Genomic DNA, 25,277 nt, shown 5'->3' on the forward strand with positions numbered 1-25,277 from the left:
TAGTGAATTGAAACTGAAACACAATTTTATTTTTTTTTAACACAGGGCTTCTTTGGGTGTTCTGTCTTTTTAAGAATAATTCCAAGGGAGACAATGCTGCTGTGTAGGGACTTTTAAATCTCCATCTGCTGTGCAAAAAATAATGACTAAAAATCCTTATAAATCATTTTCTAAACTAATATCTTGGTTGTATTTGTTTTCCACCAAATACTTCAAATATTGACTATTAGTCTGCCAAGTTTTTTAAAGCACAATTTTTGAGTTACCTGAACACACACAAAAAAAGCTTCTGAAATCAGCGTCATTGTCCTACCAATTCTTTCACCTGTAGTTCCAGCATCTCCCAACAGCTTTGTTTACCTTTTTCACCAGTTTTCCTTGACACTAACTGGCACCCATGTTGGCAGCTTCAGTAGAAGTCAAGTGTTGAGGCTCGAGTTTAGAAAGTTTAATCACCATAAGCACATACTTCAACTGAGGTATTTGCTTAAATGCCTTGAATGAATGGGCCTGAAGACTGAACTCCCTCAGTCTCTCTATTTGAGGGGGTCTATAATACTATGAGATGAAGCTAATGATCAATGCGAGGATGCTTGGACTGCTGAGGCTTGGGGGATTAAAGAGAACCCTTGTCAATCCAACAACTTTTGCCAGCACTAAATTTACATATTAAAAAGTTTTTGTTTGTTTTTTTAAATTGGCCCCAGAACAAGTCATCCTACACTCTGTTTGCCTGGAGTAAGTTTTTATATGGAAATACCTTTTTGTAAGATAGTACAGAGAAGTTTAGAGTTTGTTGAGCCAATTGATTCTGTGGGGAATGTGCTGAGTTTGAGTAAATATGGAGGGTTTTTACAGCAGCTGAGCAAAGCCCTTTCTCAGATAAGATACCTTGTCAGTGAAGAGCACCCTTAAATCGAAATGCCTCAAACATCAAATCTCTCCTCCCCCATCCCTTGCCTTGTCCTCCCACGCTCAAATCACCTCCCCTCCGCCCCCCAGTCGGATAGTCCTGATATGATGCCGTTAAAATGAATTTACAGAGTAATGCTCAAAATTCTGCTCCTGGGCTCCAATCACTAGTGTTGTAAATTTGAGATATGTGTGTGAAGGAGCCAGGTTATTTCTTCCTCCCACCCCTTGTTTAATTTCCCTGGAGCCCTGAAAATAACTAGTGTGGGATTATTTGGAGATATTCATGTCTTTTTGCAGCTACAGTGCCTTCCTATTGCTCCCAAGCATTTGCAAAAGCTCTCTCTGAGTTCCTTAGGGGAATGCTGTCTACAGGGATCAGAAAGTTTAAGGAAAGAATTAAATGTTCCCGTAGCCACTTTGCCAGTGAAAGGTGATTGGAGATTGATCCTAGCTTCTTCTAGGGGCAAGGGAAGGTCGTATAAAGTGCAGCCATGAACTGAAAAATCTTTTCCTTTAACCACATTTCTCAGATTCTATATAATTGGTTGTTTGCCTTAGTGATGACTCTGAGATACTGAAGTTGGCCCAAATAGGGTATTAATAGCAATATAACAGAAGTACCTACCGGCTGCAACGGAAATCAGTACAAACACTTAGTGAGGGACAGTCCCTGTTCTAAATAGCTTACAATCTAAATAGAGAAGATACAGGGTCAGAGGAGCAGAGTATATTATTCCCATTTTACAGATAGGAAGCTGAGGCAAAAAAGATTAAATGACTTGCCAAAGGTCATCCAGGAAATCTCTGGCTGAACAAGGAATTGAACTTAGATCTCCTGAGTTCTAAACTATTCATACCACAAAACCATTCTTATTCTTGAATTATACACCGTTGACATTTAAACCATAAAACTTAAATCTGGCAGGTTCAACCATGCTCTGTAAACCATATCAGCCTGGTGAGGTTGTAGTGCACTGATCTCTTGTAGTGCACTGATAGTCCAGTGTGTAAGAAAAGGGATATATAACACAGCTAAGCTCCTGAGGGTTCAGTAGACAGAAGGAAAAGAGGGCAGAGTCAGCTGGAAAAGTGTTGGATTTGGGCTGTTTCCTTCACTTTAGTATCAAAATTAGCCTATTTCTGTGCCTAGCTGCTCTGCATATTCCCCATATTTAATGTAAATATTTATTTAAAAGATTCTGCTGAATTTCTTCATGTTTAAAAAAGTTAAAAAGCTAAAAGCATAAGTGGGCCCTATTGAAAGACTAACCCAGCAATTTAATTCAAAGCCCCTGGGCCATAGTCTGGCTTCAGAAGCACATACCATCAGCCAATTGATTTCACCGTGAAACCTGTGCTCATACCAACAGCAGAGGATAAGACATATTTTATTTGTTATACAAATTTATGACCATGTATTATTATCAGTAATAGCCACCCAATTGCCATTAATAGGATTATAAATCTACTGGTGGACTGGAATGATAGATGCATAGGCCCCCAGGTCCAGTCTTCAGGTGTGCATTGCAGCCCTTTCTGTTCCCACTTTTACGTGTAGTATTTTTAGGACAGCAACCTTTCATTTGATTTAAAATAACACTTCTCCCATCCCCCATGCAGATATTTCACTACTAAAAATAGAGCTTTTATGGCAGACTTTTTGACTTTCCTAATGGATTCTTATTGGTAAAGTGCTGATGGGTCAGTGCAACTGTGTCTGAGCTTGTACACTCAGGATTGTCAATGGTATTTTAACCTGGGATTGAGGTTGCAGGATCACTGGAGCTATACTGCAATTTAAGAGAAAATGACATATGTACGATGGTGGCAAATTCAGTCTAAATAATGAAAACAAACAAACCTCCTCACCCCACCAAAGAAAAACTCAGAGTAATACAAAAGGCTCTATATTTTGAAAATATAAATATTAACCTTTTGGGATATTGATTCATTCTGTCTGTAGATATTGATCTTTCTGAGACAGCAAATGTCCCTTTCTATAGATGGTGTAAAAAGGAAAACCACTCACTCTTAAGTTCACATTTGATTTCATTATTTACTGTAGTTCAGATATTTCGGAAACCTTTTTATTATAAAAGGTCAAAAAGATATTTAAGCACTAGAACATTTCATTATCACTTTGCAGTATTTTTCAGACTACTGTAATTTTTTACATGCTGGATTTAAGCACTAGAAGATAATCATCTCAGCAAAGGAGTTAATCTTTTTGACTAATTTCATTGTGCTCAAGGATCTGAAGACATTTTGACTGTACCATGAATTCCCAGCCACGATAACAATGTAGCAGACTTTACACTGCAATATAACGCATCCAAAGCCACATGAAAGTAAAAGATCTGCCAGGACATTCACCATAAGGAGAAATGCAAAATATAAAAAACTAATATGGAGAGGAGACATGTATTAACATTTTGTGCCAAAGTCACCCCTTGTGTAACTCCTTGGCTTGAGCAGAGTTAGCTCAAAATTGAATTTAACCCATATTGTCTGTATATGTCGCCTGTAAGAGATTTTCAGTTCACAGCTGGAGTCACATCAGATTGATTTTAGCGGGAGTTTTACCTGGGTCAGAACTGCAAAGTTGGACCTAACGTACTATAATATTCAACTGTAATTCTCTCAAGGGTTGTGTTTAAGATCATTTCCATTATGTTATGCATTTGTGTTGAAAGAAGCTCAGATTATCAATTAAGCAATAAAAGTGATTTTTTTCTAGTATATGAACATTTTACAATGAAAAAAGAATACTCTTTTTGGATGACAGGCTTTCAGATTGGTCATAGCAGCCTTGCTTTATAGATTAGAAATGGCATTGCACTTCCCAATTTTTATCACCCCTGTTGTGTGCAAAAAAAGTAGTGTCAAAAACAATAGCAACAAGTGCAGTGCACAAGATGGCTTAGTGGGAAATACAAATTTGTCAAACTCCTGTCAAGAAATGTAGTTCACATCAGTGGTAACCAGTTTATTAATTTTGCTGGAGTCGACAGAGTTTTCTCTAGGGTGTTTTCCCCTTTCCTGAAATAAGTTTAGTGATTTAAACTGAACTCACCAGGGAGCTCTGCACTAGAGAAGTCTGAAGTGTTGAAGTGCTACTTGTGCTTTATTCAAGTCTCAATTTTTGCATAAGTCCTCAGCATAGTTCCTTCCCCCTCCTTATTTCCCCCCATTCATCCGCAGCTGATCAAGACATAATAGAATCTGCTTCTCTTCCCCAGGAGAGCAAAGCAATGAGAAGTTGAAATTCAGCCTCAGTATATTTTGAAATAAAAGGGAACTAGTCTATAAAAGTAAAAAAGTTACCATGGAGAGCCTACTAAAAAGGTGCCATTTTTGAGACAGCCAATCTCAGAAGAATAAAGAGAGTCAAATTTACAAGCACATTGCTGATAAAGTATTTGGTTGGGATAAATCAAGCAACACACAAGAAATTGACTTTCCAGATCATAAATACTTCTTGAAAAAAGACCATTCTTCAGAATCTATAATACAGCCATTGGGCAAAGAGAAAATATTCCTTGCTAAAGAATATTGATTATCTTTTAATTATGCTTAAAATAGTCCCCCGGGTGTAATAAGAAGTTGATGTCCAGTGCTGTTTCCATTTGAAACATCATGGGCCAAACTCATTGATAGTCTAGGGTTACCATTCGTCCGGATTTACCCGGACAATGTGTTAAAAATAGCGTCCGGGGGGGGAATTTGTAAATCACTAAAAATGTCCGGGATTTCCCCCCCATGCAGAGCGAGGCGCGGCTGGGAGGGCTGCAGGAAATTCAGCTGCTCGCATGGGGCTCTGGCAGCCAGAGCCCTTTCCCCGCAGCTTGCTGGGCTGGACTCCGGAGCAGCTGTAGAGCTCCTCCTCCCCGCCCCTCCCCCCCACATTCTGAGTCAGCTGGCCTGCCGGGCCGTTTGCATCGGGCCTCGGCAGCTCCTCCTCCCCTGCTGCCCAGTGCCCCGCTCCGGCAGCACTGGGTGGGGTGGGACCGGGTTGGGTGTTGCTCTGGGGAGCGCAGCCACGTGTCCAGCTCCGCACAGAGCCCAACACCATGTTCTGAGCGGCAGGGTAAGGGGGCCAGGTGGCAGGAGAAGGGGCAGGGAGATTTTGGAGGGGGCAGTCAAGAGACGGGGGGGTCGGGAGTTCGGGGGGGAGGGCTTTTGGGGGGAGTGGAGAAGGTTTTGGGCAGTCAGGGTACAGGTAGGGGGTAGGGTCCTGGGGGGCAGTTAGGGTGGGGGGTCTTAGGAAGGGGCAGTTAGGGGACAAGGAACAGGGAGGCTTAGGTAGGGGGTGGGGTTCTGGAGGGCAGTTAGGAGCAGGGGTCCCAGGAGGGGGCAGTCAGGGGACAAGGAGCGGGAGGGTGGGGGGCTGGGAGTTCTGGGGGGGGCTGTCAGGGGGCAGGGGTGGGGAGAGGGATCAGAGCAGTCAGGGGACAGGGAGCAGAGGGGTTTAGATGGGTCGGGAGTTCTGGGGGGGGGGCTGTCAGAGGATGGGGAGTGGTTGGATGGGGCATGGGAGTCCCAGGGGTCTGTCTGGGGGTGGGGGTGTGGATAAGGGTTGGGGCAATCAGGGTACAGGTAGGGGGTAAGGTCCTAGGGGGCCAGTTAGGATTGGGGGAGGGTCTCAGGAGGGGGCAGTCAGGGGACAAGAGGCAGGGAGGCTTAGGTAGGGGGTGGAGTCCTGGGGGGCAGTTAGGGGCAGGGGTCCCAGGAGGGGGCAGTCAGGGGACAAGGAACGGGGGGAGGGTTGGCGGTTCTGAGGGGGGCGGGAAGTGGGAGGGGCAGGGGCGGGGCTAGGGCGGGGCTCCTCCTGTCCTCTTTTTTGCTTGCTGAAATATGGTAACCCTAATCATTGATACTATAACCATACTGAAGTCTGTGGGGGTTACACCAGAGATCAATTCAGTCCAGTAAACTCTCCCCATATTTTTTTTAAAAAAGATTTCACACTAGAGATAACATTTCCTTATGGAACAGGCCTGTAGGATTTTGAATGACAGAATTTTAAATTCTATAAAAAACTATTGTCTATAAAAGACTATAAAAAACAACACTGAAAACTCTGTAGCAGGGCTGTAATTATCTATTAAATACTATGGGATGGTTTAAAAAATGATAGAAAGATTTTAATAAAGAATAAAATCCTAAAATTTTAGACTAATTTCCATAGATTATTTCTTAATTTTTTTTTATTCTTATTGAGCATGCTTTCGCAGTAGCCACTGATATTATTTTGCACCCATATTGATTAAATATATACCAGCAGCAGTCACAACGGTTCAACTTTTTTTTTTAAATCCAGTAAATCAGGGTATTTTCCCCATCAACATTTTGCAAAACAAAATATGCAAAATTCAAAGCAAAATGGTGGAGGAGGGAATGCTGGTGATATTGGGAGTCATTCTTTGTATTTTCTGGGACTGTCCCAAATTGAGACTCCTGATGTTAGAAAATTACAACAAGAGTTATCTCCAGAACATAGGCCCAGGGTTCAAATCCAAGCTGTCTGTTGATTAAACAAGTGGTTATTTTTAATATTTTACCCCTTTTTTTAGTGATGTCAGAATGCTTATCTTGTGACATCACAATCATTCTGATGCCTTATAAGCTGGTTGCCAAAGGGAGAAGATAAGGATTTCATTACATAAGCAGATGGCGTCATGGGGTAGAGGACAGAGTGAGAAACTCCTTACTCTCATACCTTTGTGAATGAAGACTATAGTGTGTTTTTAATCCCAGCTCTGTGGGCTTGAGCAACTTTTATAACTACATTATCTCTTTCCTTGTCTGTAAATTGGGGATAACACTTGGATTTTGAGGATGTTTGCACAGTGCTTTGAAGATGTAAAGTACTGAATAAAGTAAATGCTAAGTATTATTATATCTGCACTAACTGCAAGGAAAGCACACCAAGCATTTCTTGTATAGTTGAATACTTTTCTGATATTGGAGAAATCTTCATATTTTCAAATTTGCTTCAGTGTAACTATAAAATTCCTTCACTGCATTGCTCATATCTTTGCACATGTTACAACTCCATTGAAAAGTAATATACTTGCTAGTCAGTCACTACATGCAATTGCTATGGGTAGCAAAGTTCAATAATAATAATAATAATAATAATAATTTGATTATAAATTACATAAGAAATTGGCAACAAAAAAAAATGTAGTCTGCAAATATACCACCTGGTACTGCATTCCTGTTTTTTGTCAAAAGTTAAGCAGGGCTATACTGGGTCAGTACTTCCTTGGGACATCTCCAAGGACTGCTTGAATGTTAAAATGGAGCTGGTGTCTCAATAGATGGTACACTTCTTCCTTAGACAGTATTGAACCAATGTCTGTGTGTTGTACTAGTTGATATTGGGCTGTTAGAGGTGCCATCTTTAAGGTAACCTGTTCAAGCCACTTGGGCATAAGAGCCAATGAACTTCTACAGCATGGTATTCCTGCTAGACCTGTAGCAAATAGCTTTCCACAGCCACCATAGTTTCTAAGCAGTGCTTAGACATGTCTTATATTTATCTATATTGACAATTGAGAAAACAAGATATGTATTATAAGCTTAGAAACGGCTTGAATATTGGTTTTGGAGGGTGGCAACAACCAGAATTTGGGAGAAAGTTGCTGTTCTGCAAGGCATTATCATGATTAAATTGTTAAGACAGTTACCCCATTCTCTCAGCTGTAAAAATATGTTCTTCTGCCCTTCAGCTACTGTGCTGATGAAAGATTTTCTATGCAAAACTTATGTAAAGTTTTCCATCTATGTGAAGTCTTCCCTTATGTACGTTCTTGAAGAGAATGGGGAATCCTTCTGTGCCTATGTGCAATTTGTGTGCACCAGGGTTAATTGAAGAAAATACGCACTGCAGCCAGACTGGAATTCAGCCAGCAATGCAATTGTCTCTTTGATCTGCAACTCTACAGCACATCCTAGTACTGTATTTTACAATGGGCTTAATGCCTAAATGTAGTTCTGCTAAGATAACTTCTCAAGGTGAATACGTGACATTGCTTTCGTGGACTGAACTGTAAAGTCCTTAACCTCACAACTTAATGAGAACAAAATTAAATACCTGATAAGATTTATCTTGTCAATAGAAGTCAAATGGGAGCGCTGTTCAGTTATTTAAAATCTGTTGTTTTCTAATTTATCTATTCTTAGCTGTGTTAGTATGTCACTAACTAAACGATACATATGTGACAGAAATCTGAGAGTTTCTCGTGTTACAAACCTAATTTTTTTCTATTAAACCTTAGATTAAAATAGTATGTCAAACTTGGGAAGTATCTTCATCTCAATAAGTAGCACATTTTAAGGACATAGGTCAAGAAAGCATACAATGTTTTCACCCCTCAGCTCACAGAGAGCCGAGAAGCAACATGGGCCAGGCTCTGGCTGCAAAATTTCAATGTGAATTCTAAACCCCTTGAAAGTTCAAGAGTTTTGAGCTGAGGGGCTTTGGTTAGTTTATTCTAGGGATGGGACAGCTCTGAGATTGGAATTTGGAACCCTGCATTGTACCACAGTGAAGTGTGTGTGTTGGTTCAGGCCCGATGAATAGGGCCAGCCACCACCTGAGCACCCCCTCGTGGCCAGGGTGCCTCTGCTGTGTCCGGCTTGTTTTCCCCTTCACCAGGCCTCTTGCAACAAACTCCGCAGTCTCTCTTTCAGTCACAGCCCTTCTTAGGGTCTTTTTTTTTTAATTAAATTAATGATGTTCTCAAACAAACACAAAGACAATCTTCTACCCTGGCTTTAGCTGGGCACAGCCCCTCCTTTCTGAGCAACTGTGCCTTCCTCGGGAACCACTGCAGACCCCCATTGCAGCTTCACTCTGCAGACCACTCATTGCAAGAGCCCCATCCCTGCAGCTTTTTACCCTGGGCCCATCTGGTTCAACCTAAGTGTGACTTGTCTTGTAATTAGGATTGTTTTAGCCCCAGGCTCTCCAACCCACAAGCAAGCCACCCTTTTGCAGCATAGTATAGGAAAACCCTGGTGATTCTGCAGTGTTACCAAAGCTATACAAAGGATAACAATCATCTCTATACCTCCATGCAGTAAAAATACAGCACTCCAGGACTAAATCAACAGTACCACAAGAAGCTCAAATAAAGGCTACATAGAAATAACCCTTATTTTCAATTCAAACATTGATCATAAAAGTGGATCTTGTCCATTACCATCTTAACTGTGTTCCTTAAGCACCTTGCCATTCATTATTAGTAAACAGAAGGTTAGCAACATACAGCACAACAAATGTACAGAGACATAGTATGGTATTCTTCAGATACACGTTATCTCACAGCATCTACCAATTTGCTGTATTTCCAAACCAGTAGATAATTCAGAGGTTAGTTCAAAGACTGTTTTAATCCTTATTCTGAACTCTATGCCAAATCCAATTTCATGTTTATAGTCAATGCTTCCCCTCCTGCTTTTGAATCAAAATGCGTAGTGCTATTTTCCATTTTTATACAGAACTTTCTGTGACCAGTAAAGGAATACTGGCTTCATTCAAACATTTTATAATGTTTGCCCGTTATCCTAATTTTGCCCAGTAGTTTGAATGCTACAGAAGCTGAAATATCATTTTGATGTGGATTCCTTTAAAAAACATACTAATGCCTCAATGCTGGATTTCCAGGAGGACTCCCTTTTGCCAGCAGTTGTTCAGTATTTGCAGTAACCACTGGCATCAAGGGACGGAAGAGGTAGCATTTGTATTATGTCATGCAAGAGAATTAGTCTCCCTTTAATTCATTAGTAAATTGTGTTTGATAATCCAATTTAATGGTCAGTGTACAAATTAGATTTCCCACACATAAGCTGTTTCAGAGAACCCACCAATATTTTTATTTTAAATAAGCAATTTCCTTATTTGAACTGGGAGAAATCCTCTGTCTGTTCAGCATTTTGACTGTTTTGGGAAACAACAATGGCAATGCTGCTATTTGTGTAGGATAATGAAAGGTGTGTCCTTTACTTGAAACCATTACAATCTCCATGACCCCTAGAATTAAATCTAGAGAAATCCAAGGACATGGGCATATTCGACTAAATCCAGAGAGAGCGCTTAATTTTCTAATACAGATGAGCCCAACCTGCAGAGTTTGCTTCAACATGCAAAGTTGACCATGTTTTTTTATCCAATTTTTGATTCAACCTCTTATAAAGACTGAGGTTAATTGCATAGATCTGGAGCTGAACTTCCCCACAGTCCTGAAGTATTCTGTGGTTTTGATTTGGGACTTTCTCTAGCATTAAAGCAAACTTCAGTTCTTCTGAGTTTTTAAAGTATTTTGTGTAATGTACATAATGCATTGGACTAAATAAATTAATGTTGCATGTTTTTATGAATCTAGAGAAATGATATTTTACATCAACATGATACATATTTAGTGCCTTTCATCAGGAAGGATCCCAGATTCTTGAAGTCAAACTGATATGCCAGTGATCCAGCACCAACATGTCTGTTTTACCCTGGAAGTCCACCATACTCTCCATGGCTTCAGGAGGCACTCCTGCAGTCTGCTGCTTAGATCATCCTGTGCCTCCCTGTTTCCCTCCAGCTGATTGCAGCTTCCTCCCTTTTAAAGGCCTTCTCCCTATCATACAAGATTGACAGGGTCAGAAGGGAAGGGCCAGCCCTACCAGCATGGCCTCTCTGGCACCTTCCTCGTCTGTGTGGGGTTTATACATCCCATCACAGCCTGTTTCATAACTTTTGAATGCTTGGGGTTGGCACTGCTGTGTACATTAACAGGGCAGTGCAGAGATGCTCTGTTCAACTCATTCTGTACTTCTTCTGTGTATTGATGGAAGGCTTCTTTAGACTGCATGATTAAATAAGGTATTGCTTCTAAATGTAACTTTTAATAAATATATGCTGGCATTTTTGTTTTATGCAGAAGGTCAGGGGGAAAGTCAGGAAAAGTTAACCTTTTATGATCCAAGATGCAAAAAGAAGCAACTCCCACGGTGTCATCAGAGGAGTAAAATGGGCTATAGAATGTCCAAAATACAACAAATATGAATCAAGAAGCTCCCATCGCTTCATAGTATTGAGCTGCTTGTAGTGATATCAAACAGTGAGCTTGCTAAAATTATGCTAATAGTTAAACAATTCACATTTTCTGGAATGTCCTTTTTGTCTAAAATCAGACGAAGTGGAAAGAAAGTGGAACTCTAGTCAATGAATCAAATGAATCAGGAAGGGCCAACCATAAGGACTGATTCCCCTCAGGAAGCTGCACACATTACTGAGCTTCTTGGCTGTATATCTAGTGCAGGTTAAATGAATTGTTCCCATTAGTGAGCTGATAGGACAGCTCCTTTTAATGAAGGAGACTCTGTGCTTTGAATGTCACTGCAAGGAAAAGGTACAGGGCTTATAGAGAGGGTGTCGCTTGTGGCAATATTTTACTGTCATAATTAAAACTATATAAAATGATGGCTTATAGTAAGACTTACAGTTAGGATAAAATATATAATAAGAAGGCCTCTGTCAGCTTTTCAGAGATGTATGATTTCTTTATGGTTTGTAGCTTATCTTAAGAATAATAGTGGAGGGGTGTATGTGGATTTATAGAATGCTGTACATTAAACTGAATTTGCTCCCCATAATTGTGTTGCACTGTAAAACTATTTTTAAATCCTCACTTCATGGTTTGCTCAGTCAATTGTGTAATTACTAGTCATTAAAACAAAACTAATTCAAAGTTTTCCTATGAAGCCTCCTGCTGGATCTATGTTCTTTTTTTAGATACAATTCTAAATTGTATTTTACTTTTAATACACTAGGTACAAATAGGGAAAATAAGTTTAGGTCAGCTGTATAGAAATATATACTACGCTGATGGTTGCCATATAAAAATGTAGAGATTTTTTTAATATGTTTTGTCTGTCTGTCTTTTTCTTATCTATTTCATTACTTATTTATGGAAGAAAAAGAAAATACTTAAAGGTCTGAAAGACCCTCCTTGAGATAAGGCAAGTCCAAGAAAACAAGTGCCGGACACCAGAAACTGCCTTAAAATTGGGGCTTAGCTCATCAGTTTTCCCAATTAGTTAGACCAGCAGTCTCCATAAAAGGGGAACTAAAGAGTTTAATCCACTCCAGAGGAGCTCTTCAGGAGTAAAGTTTGACTCAGAAACTCAAGGGGACATAACTGACCTTAAGTTAACTAGGAGTTAACTCAGTTAAGATCTAGCAAAAATCGCTTTTTTCAAAAATCAGGGTTTCACTGCAATGAAGAAGTGTGAAACGTTGCTTTCGTGATCAATACAAGCAGAAGATTTTCTGCGCAGGATCTGACCAGTGTTGAAGTTTCTCCTGCCACTGGCAGTGGCCAATAGCTGATGCTTTATGGGAAGAGTTTTAAAAAAATGTAGCCGGCCAGGTGTCCAGTGTTATATACTGGGGAGAACATTGTGTGCCAACTCTTCGGGTAAATAAAGGGTGTTGTGCGTCAGTGTAAACTGTTTTGGTTATCCCTAAGTGCATGTGTGTAATAATTGCATTATCCTAGTACCAAACATTTAAGGTTTGATAGTGACATTTATCTCTAGAGTCAGACTTTTGTCCTCTGGAATTTTGGCACCTGAGGTGGGACAGTAAGAATTTATGAGGTGGGAATGTTGAGAGCAAATATCAGCAAATGTTCTCACAGGGTTAGGGTTTCAAAAAGTGAGAGAATAGCCTTTGTAATGACAATGACATTTGTTCTTTTTTTATGCGTATTTTGGGTTTTTGGAGGAACAATAATAGTTTTATTGGCTTTTTCAGAGATGAAGTCACTTTGAGGTTGTAGGTGCTCAGCCTTTATGAAAAATGAAGTTATTAAATGATGTGCCCAGATCACACAGCAAGTCAGTATCAGAACCAGAAGTGACTTGACTGGGAGTCAGATGGTGTTGCCAGATGCTTAACACTTGCTTAAATCAGGCCATTAACCTCACCATAAAATGGGGATGATACTCAAACTACTTTTTAAATACTCAGTGTTTTTACATCTGTAAATCTCATACTATCCCCATTTTACATATGGGGAAGCTGAGGAACATAGTTTAAGCAATATGTCTGGAGAACCTTTTCTGGGCACAAGGGTAATCTGTATTCCAAATATAGTTGGAATTTTAATAACCACAACAGATCTCCGTTGATAGAAACAAGGCAGGGTGTCGACAGAACTGGCTATAGATATGGGAGACTGGAGTAGAGCAAGCAGGGGCCCTAGATACATGGCTCCTTCCATGGCTCTGGCCCTGCCCTTATATTGTGACGTTGACCACACCCTAGGGTAGTTGTGGCAGGGTGTCTTCCTCTGTTGCAAGGGAGGCATGGACAGTAGCATGGAACTCCCTTCTTGCCCCACCAGGATTGGCAGCAGGAGTCCCTTCTCCTCTTCCAGAGAGGCAGGGACAGCAGGATGGGGGATTCCAGTCCTTACCTCAATTGCTGGGCTCTCTCTGCTTGGGTGGGAATTGTTCCAGGTTGTCTGCTGACATCACTGCAATGATTACACTTGGTTCACATTTCCAAGCTGTTCTCCCTAACTCTGCGGGTTAGAAACTTGCTTTGAAATAAATAAAGTCAAAAGTGAATTAAGCACTTAGGAGTCTGTGTCTCACTGGATCTTTAGTTCCTAAGTGACATTTGAAAATGGGACTTAAAATTCCTGCATCACTTAGCCTCTTCTGAAAAGGTTACCCAAAGTGCCCAGACCTTCATCCAGTCCTCAGAAGAGTATGCAGCATTTCCAGTTCAACCAGGGAGTCAAAGTCCTAGATCCTCAGTGGTATTTAGACATCAAGCTCCATTTGAAATTCAATAGGAGTTAGGCACCTAAGTACCTTTGAGGATCTGAGCCCAAGAGACATTGAGTGCTCCCCCTGTACACCATTCCTTTACAATAAAAAGGCATGAGCTCTAAATAGAAAAGATTTGTTTTTGCCATGGTGAGCTGCTGTTCTATCGGTAACAGCTAGACGTCCCCTTTTCTGTATGAGCAAGCTTTACGAAAGCGAAATCCTTACAAAATATTTTCATGCTCATAATTTCTAAAGTGATTTTTTTTAAAAAGCTTTTATGTAATTATAGAATGCTTGATTGTTCTTATATTCCTGATGGTTTGATGTCTAGTGTATGTTGTCCTTGCAACCCTAGCACATAATTTATTTCTCTTTTGAGTGAACTGTAAGCATTAGTGTCCATTAACAATTTTTGAAACAAAAGTACTTGGAGCACTTTCAATAATATGTACTGATTATCATTAACTGCTCTTTTGTCCTGGACAAGGACATTGTTTTGTAACATAATTTTGTTTGGTCAGACCTGCTCAGCCTGCATTTACAATACATGTGTGCATTTTACTTTTACCTTGACCATCATAAAAACAGTGCCAAGAAAGATTGTGTGACTTCTTTGAGCCAGGGAGCTCTATGTACTTTATATAAACCATTGTTAAACGTTCTAAAGGAATGTATTCCTGTCTGAGTACATTCCAGTCTATTATTCTGCTTTGCTAGGTTCTCTGCAAGCACTCAAGTGTTATGTATAATCTACCACCTTAATTGCAAGCTTCTAACAATGATAAAGTAAAAGAGAAGTAGAGTGATGGATAGAAACACAGTAGGATCCGGAAGATTGTAATACATTTTCTTTTTGATTTTACACAATACATCAGGCGGGAAGCCTAGAGTTAAAAAGTTTTAATGTTTTTAATTCCATAATGACAGGTTTATAATGTGCCATAAAAACACTAAGTTTCAGAATTTCCCAAAGTTACAATGCTGACTTCCTGATTTTTTGTAACCATGCCATGGATAAACAACTAATGTTGGCTCAAAGATATGAGCTAGTATTATAAAGTCAGTTTAAAATAATATTAAATAAAGAAACTGAAACATTATCCTGATTGAAGCATTCTGAAGCTCAGTTACATGGTCTGCCATTGATGCCAGGCCTTTCTAAAGACAATTTTTTTGGAACAGTTTTCTCAGAGGTTTAAGAAAACTATATGTAACTACTGCACTCAAGCAAATATTCCCTTGGATGTTTTAGAGAATAATGAATTCTGCCAGATGGGACTTTTTACTTATCATTCTGTACATCAAAGTACAGAAGTTTTCCCCTTGAAATATGGAAAGTTGACAATCGTACAATAGCAGTAATGATCTGAGTTCACAGACTAAGCAATGTTTCATTATGCTTCTTTAGACATTATTTGGGTGGGCAACTCCAAGAAATAGTTTATGATGTATAAAGTGTTTGGGGGTTTTTTTATTCTCAAAAGACATTTTTATCTCTGTTTGAAGTTGGCTAGTGAAGGTCATATGGCTAACTGCTTGCAAAATGATATCCTATCTTTGTTGCTAGGTATTCTTCCACAAGTTCATTCCATACAGAAACCTGTTTTTGTAAATATCACCCATAATGGCAAATGATGTGTATATAGTGGGAATGGAAAAACGAGTGTCATATAAATTCTTTTCACTTAAAACAAAATGAAATTGCTTGTTGCCACATAGAGAATTGCATAGCAACTTGACTAGGATTTGGCATTGATTGGGAATGTCCAGTCACACTGCTGAAGTGATAAACACTGTGATAAGGTAATATTGAAACTTTCACTCACTGATAAGCATGTCAATGATGTACTGTGGTATTTTCATGACATTTCCTTTGCTTTACTTTGAAGTCTGGCCGGTTGAAATCAGGAAATCTTTCTGTATTAGCAACACTGAAGCTGTTTGTTTTTGTTTTAAAAATTAGAATGAAAAATTGGCAGTTTAAGACAGTGATAAGCACTTTAAGTTGTCACACATTACTTCAGAAAATCACATTGAAAATGAACCCATGTATGTAAAGTGTAACATACTGTAATCTGATTTAAAAATCTGAGTTTTTCTTAAATAACATTTTTAACTGGGGTCAAAGGATTGTGTATATCCCCACTTGTTTACAAAAATAACACCTGGTGCTTTATTTTAGACACATCTTGGAGTTTGGTCCTATGCTGAATTGTGGATCATCCATGCCATATGCATTTTTCCATTGTATTCCATTTTCCATTCCATTGTACAAATTTAGGGTCCAATCCTGCAAATATTTAGGCACACAAGTAATCCCATTAAACTTAATGGGATGAATCGGTGAGTAAAGTTGATTATATGCATTAGACTTTGCAGAGTTAGATCCTGAAGTGATCCCATTGATTTCAGTGGAATTGACTGCTTCTGTAAAACTAGTGAGATATGGTCTATAGAATAGAAATAGAAATCTGGACATTAATAGAGTTAGCATTGGTGGTGAATGATGTAAAATTAATGACAGTGCCTAGTTTATGCCTCATATCGACAGATTCTTCAGAGTTATTTGTACATTTCCCTTCATAACACACTTTTAATTGTCTATTTCTAGGAGATTATTTTACTTAGGTGGTTAGAATCATTTTGCCTTTGTTTTCCTGTCATAATACTAGACAAGATATGCTACAATGACCTAGAAATGCGTGGCATATTTATTGTTAAAGCACTGGTTATAATGTATCCTATCTGATTAACTGGTTGGATGTCCCAGTACCTTTGCTATTCAACATTTCTCCATGTGTAATTATTTATGTGGGAGGAATCTTTACATTTACAAATTAAAAAAATATTTATTTAAAAATATAATTAAGATTCCTAGTTAACTTTAATCTAATCCTGTTGAAATCAATGGCAAAACTCACATTGATTTCATTTGGACCAAAATTGGTTTCAGTAAAGGCTCAATTAAAATTAATACCTTTGGTTTATACACAGCTAATGGCAGTGTAATGCTGCGGAAGTCACCATCATTGACTGCAATCAAGATGATGTATGTTTTTAAACAGATCTAAAAATATGTGTGTAAAAGATCTTAAGCCTTATTGGCTGCTAATCAGTAATTATTACAGATACATTTGCTTAGATAAATATACCACACTTGTTTAAAAATTTTAAGTAGAAAGATATAAACATTGATATTTCCATCAGTGCTTCATGCATCAGGAGAAAGTAGTCCCTTGGTCAGCAAATACAGCTAAGTCTGTTTTGTGCTGTGGCAAACCCTATTGTGATGAGGCTGTGAGTAATCAGAAGTGACAGCATAAGCACTTTCTGTTCAAAGTGATTTTACCGAAAGCATTATTTTCTGAGAAGAGTACACATATGGCTCTCATAATGCTGAAAGAGCACTGATGTATCAATTTATTAGCACTAGAGTTCTGAGAGAGAGTTACGAATCGTGTTCAAATTAAAGACTCTTTTTTTCCTCTGCATTTGTGATGCAGTAGAATACCCCTAAGATTGTCGGGGCTAGTCAAATAGGCTATGGCAAAGATGAGGGTTTCTATCAAGGAAATGTTAGGAAAGTTCATAGTGATGACTTCTGCAAGGAGCTGTATGTGCTATTCTATAGATCAACCAAGAAAATGGAAAATAACAAAGACTTTCTCTCTTGGGGGAAAAATGTGTGTTCCTGATGAGGGCTATAATTTCAAATTTAAGTAAGTAAGACCTTTAAAAAGATCCAGATATAGAAGTGGGTGCTGCAAAGTATCTACAGATGTATGTACTATGATTTAGATAGTTAGGCCAAAATCAAATTGGGTGCCTTGGCCCCCTCCTCTTTTCTCATACACACTCATAGCCTCAAGTAGCATCTCTATGCTGATGACACATCAATGTACCTTTCCTTTCCTGACTGGTCTCCGTCCTTCCAATCCCTGTCTGGTATCTTCTCCAAGATGTCCTGACTTCTGCAACCTCCTTCTCTCTGGCCTTTCTGAAAAATGTTGCCCACACTGATCATTTTAAGATGTACCTGTTAACAATATTTTGGTTCACTCTGACTGTGTCATCCCATTCTTTGAATCCTTCCACTTTTATCAAATGAATTGTGTTCGAGTTTCTTCACTCCACCTTCAAGAACCTTCCCAGCTATGCTCCTCTCTACTTTTCTGCTTATCTCAATATGTTGCTCCCACTCCCCCCTCCTCAATTATGAAAATCCCTCAGCACTTTTTTCTATTCTGTCCCTTATGTATGGAGCACCCCCCAGCTTTACTCTCTCCTTCACACCCACTTCTGGTGCAGTGCCTGCATGTTATCAGCCATGCCAATGATGGTGAAGTTGTGACACAGTTAAGGAAAGATGATTTTTATTTATTAAATATAAAGCAGTAGGATTACTTTGAACCTTATAAGTAGGTTTTGCAGAATTCAATTATTTTTTTATAATTTTAACAGATGATTTTGATGGTTATTTTTAAGCATTTCCCGCTGATTTGTATTTATTTAAATTTTCACGGTTGTGGAAAATTATGGGAGGGAGGCAAACAATAATTATGCAATGACAGTAGACATTGAGATTCAAAAAGTTATAGCTTGATAGATGCTAAAACAAATTGTCAACATCCTTGTGACAGATAATGTAACTGCATGCAGTATATTTGAGGGAACATGCTGTATTACATTTGTGTATCACTGTGGGCCACAGCTTCTCCAGGAACTAAAAACAGGGCCCAGAGACTGACTGGGAACTCCTGCAATGGACCAGAGAGTGGGGGCATAGTAGTGTAACTACCCTGAAACTGTGGTTCAGCCCAGGGATGATATTTCCTATCACATGTCAAAATATATAAAGTAAATATCCTTAAATCAAACTCTAATAAGTTCTCAAGCTGCATTTTTCTTACTTGGCCCATCTGTAAATTTCAGTTATCATCGAGGGAAATATTTTTTCATATGTTTGTGTGGGTACGGTGTAATCTACATTTAGCAATAAAAATCTAATCTTTTCAAGTCTGCCTATAGCTGTGCAATAGCTACCTAAGTAATCACATGACCTTATTATTGTTACTCTTGCCTTTCTTCTCAACTTCGAGTCTGTTGTTTGCCATGCTTGTTGCTCAAATTATATTACAAGGTCTTTGGGGGCAAGGACAGTGCTTCTTATGAGTTTTGTCCAATAGCTAGGATGTTCAGGGCTTTGTCCTGACAGGGATATTTGTGTGTTGCCACACTAGAAATAAATAATCAAGTTTAGGCACCTGAATAGATGCTGATCACTGAGAACTCCCATTGGCTGCAGTGTTCAGCACTTCTGAGTTAGGTCTCGTCATCAGTTTTGCCAACTTCTGTGATATTTGTTGTTAAAGTTTGGAATCGGGTTATTGTGAGAATCTCAGCTTTCCTTTAAATTAGTTTCAACCCGTTGTGGTTATGGAAAAAATCTTGAAAATGTGAAACCTAAAGGCTGAAAAACCATAAGATAATTTAAAACTCATAATATTTTTTTAAAAGCTCGTGATTTTAAGCCAATCTTGTGATTTTTTTTTTTTTTTTTTTTAGGAGGCCTTAGGGTGACCAAATGCCCCGATTTTATAGGGGCAGTCCTGATTTTTGGGTCTTTTTCTTATATAGACTCCTATTACCCCTCACCCCACCCCACCCCCCGTCCCGATTTTTCACACTTGCTTCTGGTCACCTTAGGAGGCCTGTGCCTCATGATTCTTGAATGCTTGGGGTTGGCAATATTGATTTAATTGTGTGTCAAAATAGGGACACTTTGAAAATGTCGTCTTTAGAGGTCAAGTATAAATTTACAAACAACATCATCTGTTTTTTTTGTGGAGTTTTAGAATCCACTTTGTCCCGCTGAGAAGTTCCATAATAAAGTAATAGGGCTAAAATAAAAATTTACTCTTTCTGTATAAATTTGTTTTGGGGGTCAAGGAGATACAGAACTGCCTTACTTTCATACATTGCAAGCAAAGCCAATCCAAGATTTCATTACAGGTTTTAATCATGAACTAAATATTTCAAATACTTGTATTACTTCCAGTAGCCTCTTTCCCCTCTCACAGAATGCCCCCAAAGGAGAGTGAAGCTTAAATAATGAGAGCTCAGAGTATAGCACCAGTTATCTACTAAAGTGGAGACAACATTGTTTATATTCAAGCATGAATTCCGATGACATTTAACAGAGTTAATGTTATCTTTATTTGGTATTATGTATCTTGCCTAGTTCCATTTGTTTTGTTGCATTTTTTAAAATGTCTCAAATTTCACTGGAGCTGGACCATCCCTGCTGACTATCACCACAAGCCTCTTTGGCATAAAAACATCTTTATTACTTCAACAATATATTTAACAGGTTATATCTATTTTGCTTCCAGCTTAGAATAGCAGCCAATAATGCCCATATTCATAAAGCTGTTTATTTGGTTTTAATGAGCATGATCTGCAGCTTGCAGTGAAAAGACAAGTTGAACTTAATGACCATAGCAAATGAATTGCTCTCTTGTTCAGATCTTTTCTGTCCAGGTAGGTTGATGTGCATTGGTTGGTATGAGTGTGGGAAAATTCTTTACCATGGGAAATAAACGGTGGGGGCCCTCTGAATGTAGTGTTGTGCCTTTTAGAACAGCCACATGTCTCAAATCAGTTTTAACTTGAATAGGCTTTTGGTCAACAAAATCTCAGTGGATACGTAGCTGAGCCTTCATTTATGGGGAGGAGGATGAGGATACAAAATAACATTAAAACATGCACACAAAGAAGGGAGATACTCCTGAATCTAATGTTGAAATCAATGTGACGTTCATGCCTCTTCTATAGAGGCAGCCATATGTCTGTGATAAAAGAGTTTAACAATGAAATATGTATCAAAAGAGTTTACACAATGGTGACTTTCCTAACAATGGTATCATTTCTTCCCTCCAGGTATTTCCGTAACAAAGAAGACGCATACATGTAAGTAATACCTTTTGATTTGGTCTTCTCTTACAAATGGAATTCATGGTAGTCTGACCGATGTGCATCTCAGACTATTACCTGCTTGTCTGATCTGGGGAAGTTCCACTTTACAAACTCTAGTGTGCTTCCCAAGACAGAGTGGTTCAGCCCAGGGATGATATTTCCTCAAAATGAGTATGCAGTGTGTGTGTGTTGTGGGGCAGAGGGAGGGAAGGGAAGGGGTTTGAAGAGGCAAGGCAAAGCTCTGGGTTCTGATATATGTGCCGTTCTAGTCAGCTGGTAACTAGTGTATCCTGAAGCCAAGGGAGAGGACAATTACCTTCTGATCTCCCTTCATTTGTGTGCCTGTTACATATGCGATATGCTTCAAATGAAAACCTATTTTTTTAATTTTATTTTAAATCTCCTCCCCCTTTCTGTCCACTAGTCTATAAGTGAGATGATGTTGTGCTTGTGCTTAAGGAGAATTCTGGTTGGAAATGAGAAATTTTTCTGTTAGCCATCCATATACAAAGCCATAGTAAATGGCATTGTGGGAACTGATGTGGACGTGTGCACTGACTGAATACATATTTACTCCGAGTCCCCCTCGTCACAGACAGCTACTTTTGGGATCAGCCCACATTCTTACTCCACAGTGAGCCAAAAGCTCAGAGCTGAGGAAATGTTACGATTTGTTAGTGGGGAGTGATATTATACACTGCAGTGTTCCGAAATCAGAATGTCACGGAAGTCAGGTACAGTGAAGTGATTGCACTTGCCCACCGTTTCACGTAACCATAGAAGGAGGAAAAATTAATGGAGATGGAATTTGATGAATGCCTCGTATTGGTATCATACACGCTGCGATGCAAGACTTGTTAGGATGTATTTTAACAAAGACAAGACTTAGAGGTGTGTTTACCACAGCTTCATAGGGTGAAACCAGTTTCATAAAATATCTTACATTAATTTCACTCCTACTTCATTCATCATTTTAAAATATCCATGTTAAGAAAAAACACTCTCTTTAAAATCATGTACCACTAAACAATGTCTTATATTTAATAAGAGATTTATAGTCTACGGTTTGTTGATGCAAGACATTCTGATGTCACGTTGCTTGAAATGTTAAATGTCGCAAACTTGTTTAGATCACAATGATGGTCCTCTGCATAGGAGGGTTTAGTACTAAAGACTCATTTTTAGGGTCAGATTCTCCCATTGGATGTATGGATATGTGGTTCCCATTGACACAAATGAGAACTACACATGGGCATCTGAGGGAAAAATTTGGCCCTTAGCTTTTGGTGAATATTTGAGCTCACAGTGACTGAGATTGACAGTACAGGAGACTGAAGTCCTCTGTATATCCGCAGGCCAGGCAATGTACAGACAGCTTCCTTGCACAGCCTTGCCCATGAGCTCAACCCTGGCCTGGAGGGACCACCCTCTCTAGAGGTGGTAAGTAATTCAGAATTTATGCTAGCTCAGTCCTGGGCCTCTCTTGTGCAGAGGCTAGTGATTGTGCTTACTGTATGTGGTGGTTTGTGACATGGACTCCCAGTCCACCTGGAACTAAGCTGAAACCACCAGATTATATATTTTATATACAGTAGCGCCTTTGACTTACCCGCTGTCAGGAACACCACTTCTCCATTTTCACTCTGTAGTGCCATATATACACAAAATTATACGTTAGCCAGAGACCTGAAGACTGTAGGAAAGACTTTCTTGATCCATGTCAGACCAATAAGGAATTGTCCTCGCTTATGCTTTAATGGATTGTGCGTCTGGGGCCTATTATGGAAAACAGTCTTGTTTTGGAAACCTAATTTGTTGTACAGGATGATTTATGTTAAGTCACTGTTGACAGTGCTGACTAATGATGGCAAAATGTTGTCTTCTATCAGTAACAGTGAAAGATATTCTGATTCATAGCTTGCAGAAAAGCAAAGCTTTGTTTGTGTTCTATTATGTATATGCTGCTACCGATCACACACGTGCCCTATGAACTAGCTCAAGCAGATATTAGAGGCCCTATTCTTTGGCATCATACACATGAAGAAAGATCTACTTGTTTGTAATTTAAAGAGAATTGGCAAAGTGTGGTTCTTACTTTGCACATTGGTACCTAGCAGATGTTTCTATGCTTCTCTGAAGCATAACAAGCAAGTTGTCTGAGCAATGGAAAGATGAGCTTATCCATTAGGCAAGGATCAGAATAAAATGAGTAATATACAATACTTGTAATAGAGTCACCATTTGCAGATTCCTTTAACTTTGATTGAAGTTCCTTGGGAACTAAATGATACTGTGACTAATTCTCTTAAATCAGGAATTGATTCAGACTATGCATCCTTAACAATTTGTCATAATGCACAGTAAATTTGTCTTTTTTCCTATCATTGCACAGAAAGCAGCTTAGAGCTTAAAATGTCCAGTTGTGGAATAGTGTCAGACAAGTGTAGTTTCATGTTGGTACCCAGATGCAAGAATCACAAAGCAAATCTGAGCTGTTATGGAGCCTAATAATATGCAAATGAAATGACACTCTTCTCTGACAAGCATTTTGTGTATTGACTTATGCCAAATCATTGTGTTTGTATATTTAATCTATTTATCCACAGCATGCTCATCACCATGAGCATAAATTTAACAAAAATAAGACAAGTTAAATAGAGTAGGATTTCTCTAAGGAAAATCCAAAAGCATTCTTACCAGCAGCATGTGACGTGGGTGCTGTATGTGATACTATTTAGCGATCCAGCAAAAGTGCACAGTTCTATCAAATTAAGTTCTTCCAAGTACAGAGGCATTTGAGTGTGCTGATTGGCTAAAAGTCCGGCACTGATTTTAGAAGAAGAGTTCTAATGACTTTCTGACCCAGTTAGAGTCATGTGTTGTAATGTCACTTATTCTAGTAAATGTGCCAGGAAGTTTTGGCTGATTCTATGGAACATAGCCATGTTGAACAGCAGATTAGCTCTGTTTGGATATCACCCATTGTGTTGGGTTGGAGTAAATAGTCTTGTTGTGGTAGTCTTCTTGGTATTAGTCTTTGATAAATTCTGTATTAGGTGAAATTTAACTGCTGGGCAAAAGGCAGCTGGTTAGTTGAACTCACTTCTGAATCAAATCCTACACAAGTATTCCTGCACATGCAAAATACTGTTGAAGAGCCTTATGTCTCCCATCTATTTAACTAGCTGAATAAAACCCAAGAGATTTAAGCTCTTGCTAGTACAACCTGTCACTAATGCTCTGTGGTTATATCTCACCAAGTAAAAATGCACTGTTTCTCTCTAGCAGCTTCTGTAATGTCATCTTTATATTATGTCCTTCAGGAATTTGTGAGTTACGATACTTGAAACCCCACAAGAGAGTGGTGTTCTTCCAAACTTTGCCCACAGAATAAGCTATGTTCACACAAGAGACTGAGGCACTGCTTTCAGGAGATTGAGCACATGTTCAAAACAGGATGACGCATAGTGTCTCGGCCTCTTGGGCTTGGCTCCTCTTCCTTGGGGCTTGTATGCCCTGCTGGCCTCTGCTAGGCTCCCTGGGCTTTGATTTTTCTTGGTTAGGGAAAAAGATGATGGTACTTGCTGAAACCTCCCCCATTCCCAACCCCATTGGCACCAAAGTGGCACGTCCCTTATAGTAGATTGTGCTGCTCTTCATAAAATGCTCCTCCTCTCCCTTCTTCTATGCCAAGGGTGCGCAAACTATGGCCCATGGGCCACATCCGGCCCACCAGCCATTTTAATCCAGCCCTCGAGCGCCTGCTGGGGAGCGGAGTCTGAGGCTTGCCCCGCTCCGATGCTCCAGCTGGGGAGCAGGGTCAGGGGCTGCTCCCCACGGCTCCCGGAAGCACCAGCATGTCTCCCCTCTGGCTCCTACACATAGGAGCAGCCAGGGGGCTCTGCCCCAAGCGCCACTCCAGCAGCTCCCATTGTCTGGGAACTGCGGCCAATGGGAGCTGCAGGGGGCGGTTCCTGCAGACGGGGCAGCGCACAGCAGAGCCGTCTGGCCGCGGCTCTACGTAGGAGCCGGAGGGTGGAGATGCCGCTGCTTCCGGGAGCTGCTTGAGGTAAGCGTCACCCGGACCCTGCACCCCTGAGTCACCAACCCACCTCCCAACCCCCGGCCCCAGCCCTGATCCCCCTCCCACCCTCTGAACCCCTCGGTTCCAGCCTGGTGCATCCTTCTACACCCCTAACCCCTCATCCCCAGCCTGCAACCCAGAGTCTGTACCCTAGCCAGAGCCCTCACCCCCTCCCGCACCCCTGCCCCAATTTCGTGAGCATTCATGGCCCGCCATATAATTTCTATACCCAGACGTGGCCCTCGGGCCGAAAAGTTTGCCCACACCTCTTCTATGCTATGAGTAAAGAAACACTCTACATTCACTTCAATGACAATAATAATAGCTAACACCCACTGAGATGAACTGGGCAGTTCACATTTCCCAGAACTACAGTTTCAGGCTCTTTGGAAACTCAGACAACCATCACTGCATCTGTTACACTGAGCTTACATTTTCAAAACTTTCCTTACTACCATAATAG

The 25,277-nt window shown here is 39.8% G+C and overlaps 1 protein-coding gene across 1 annotated transcript in view; it reads left to right on the forward strand.

Annotated features, from left to right (window-relative positions):
• Positions 1 to 25,277, forward strand: part of RORA (RAR related orphan receptor A) — a 571,618-nt gene that overhangs the window by 379,011 nt on the left and 167,330 nt on the right. Inside the window, exon 2 of the mRNA XM_034783531.1 lies at positions 20,695 to 20,724. Within this exon, the coding sequence (XP_034639422.1) occupies positions 20,695 to 20,724 (30 nt within the window). The remainder of the gene's footprint in view (positions 1 to 20,694; positions 20,725 to 25,277) is intronic.

This window comes from Trachemys scripta, chromosome 10 (assembly GCF_013100865.1).
Source record: "Trachemys scripta elegans isolate TJP31775 chromosome 10, CAS_Tse_1.0, whole genome shotgun sequence".
Lineage (NCBI taxonomy): Eukaryota > Metazoa > Chordata > Testudines > Emydidae > Trachemys > Trachemys scripta.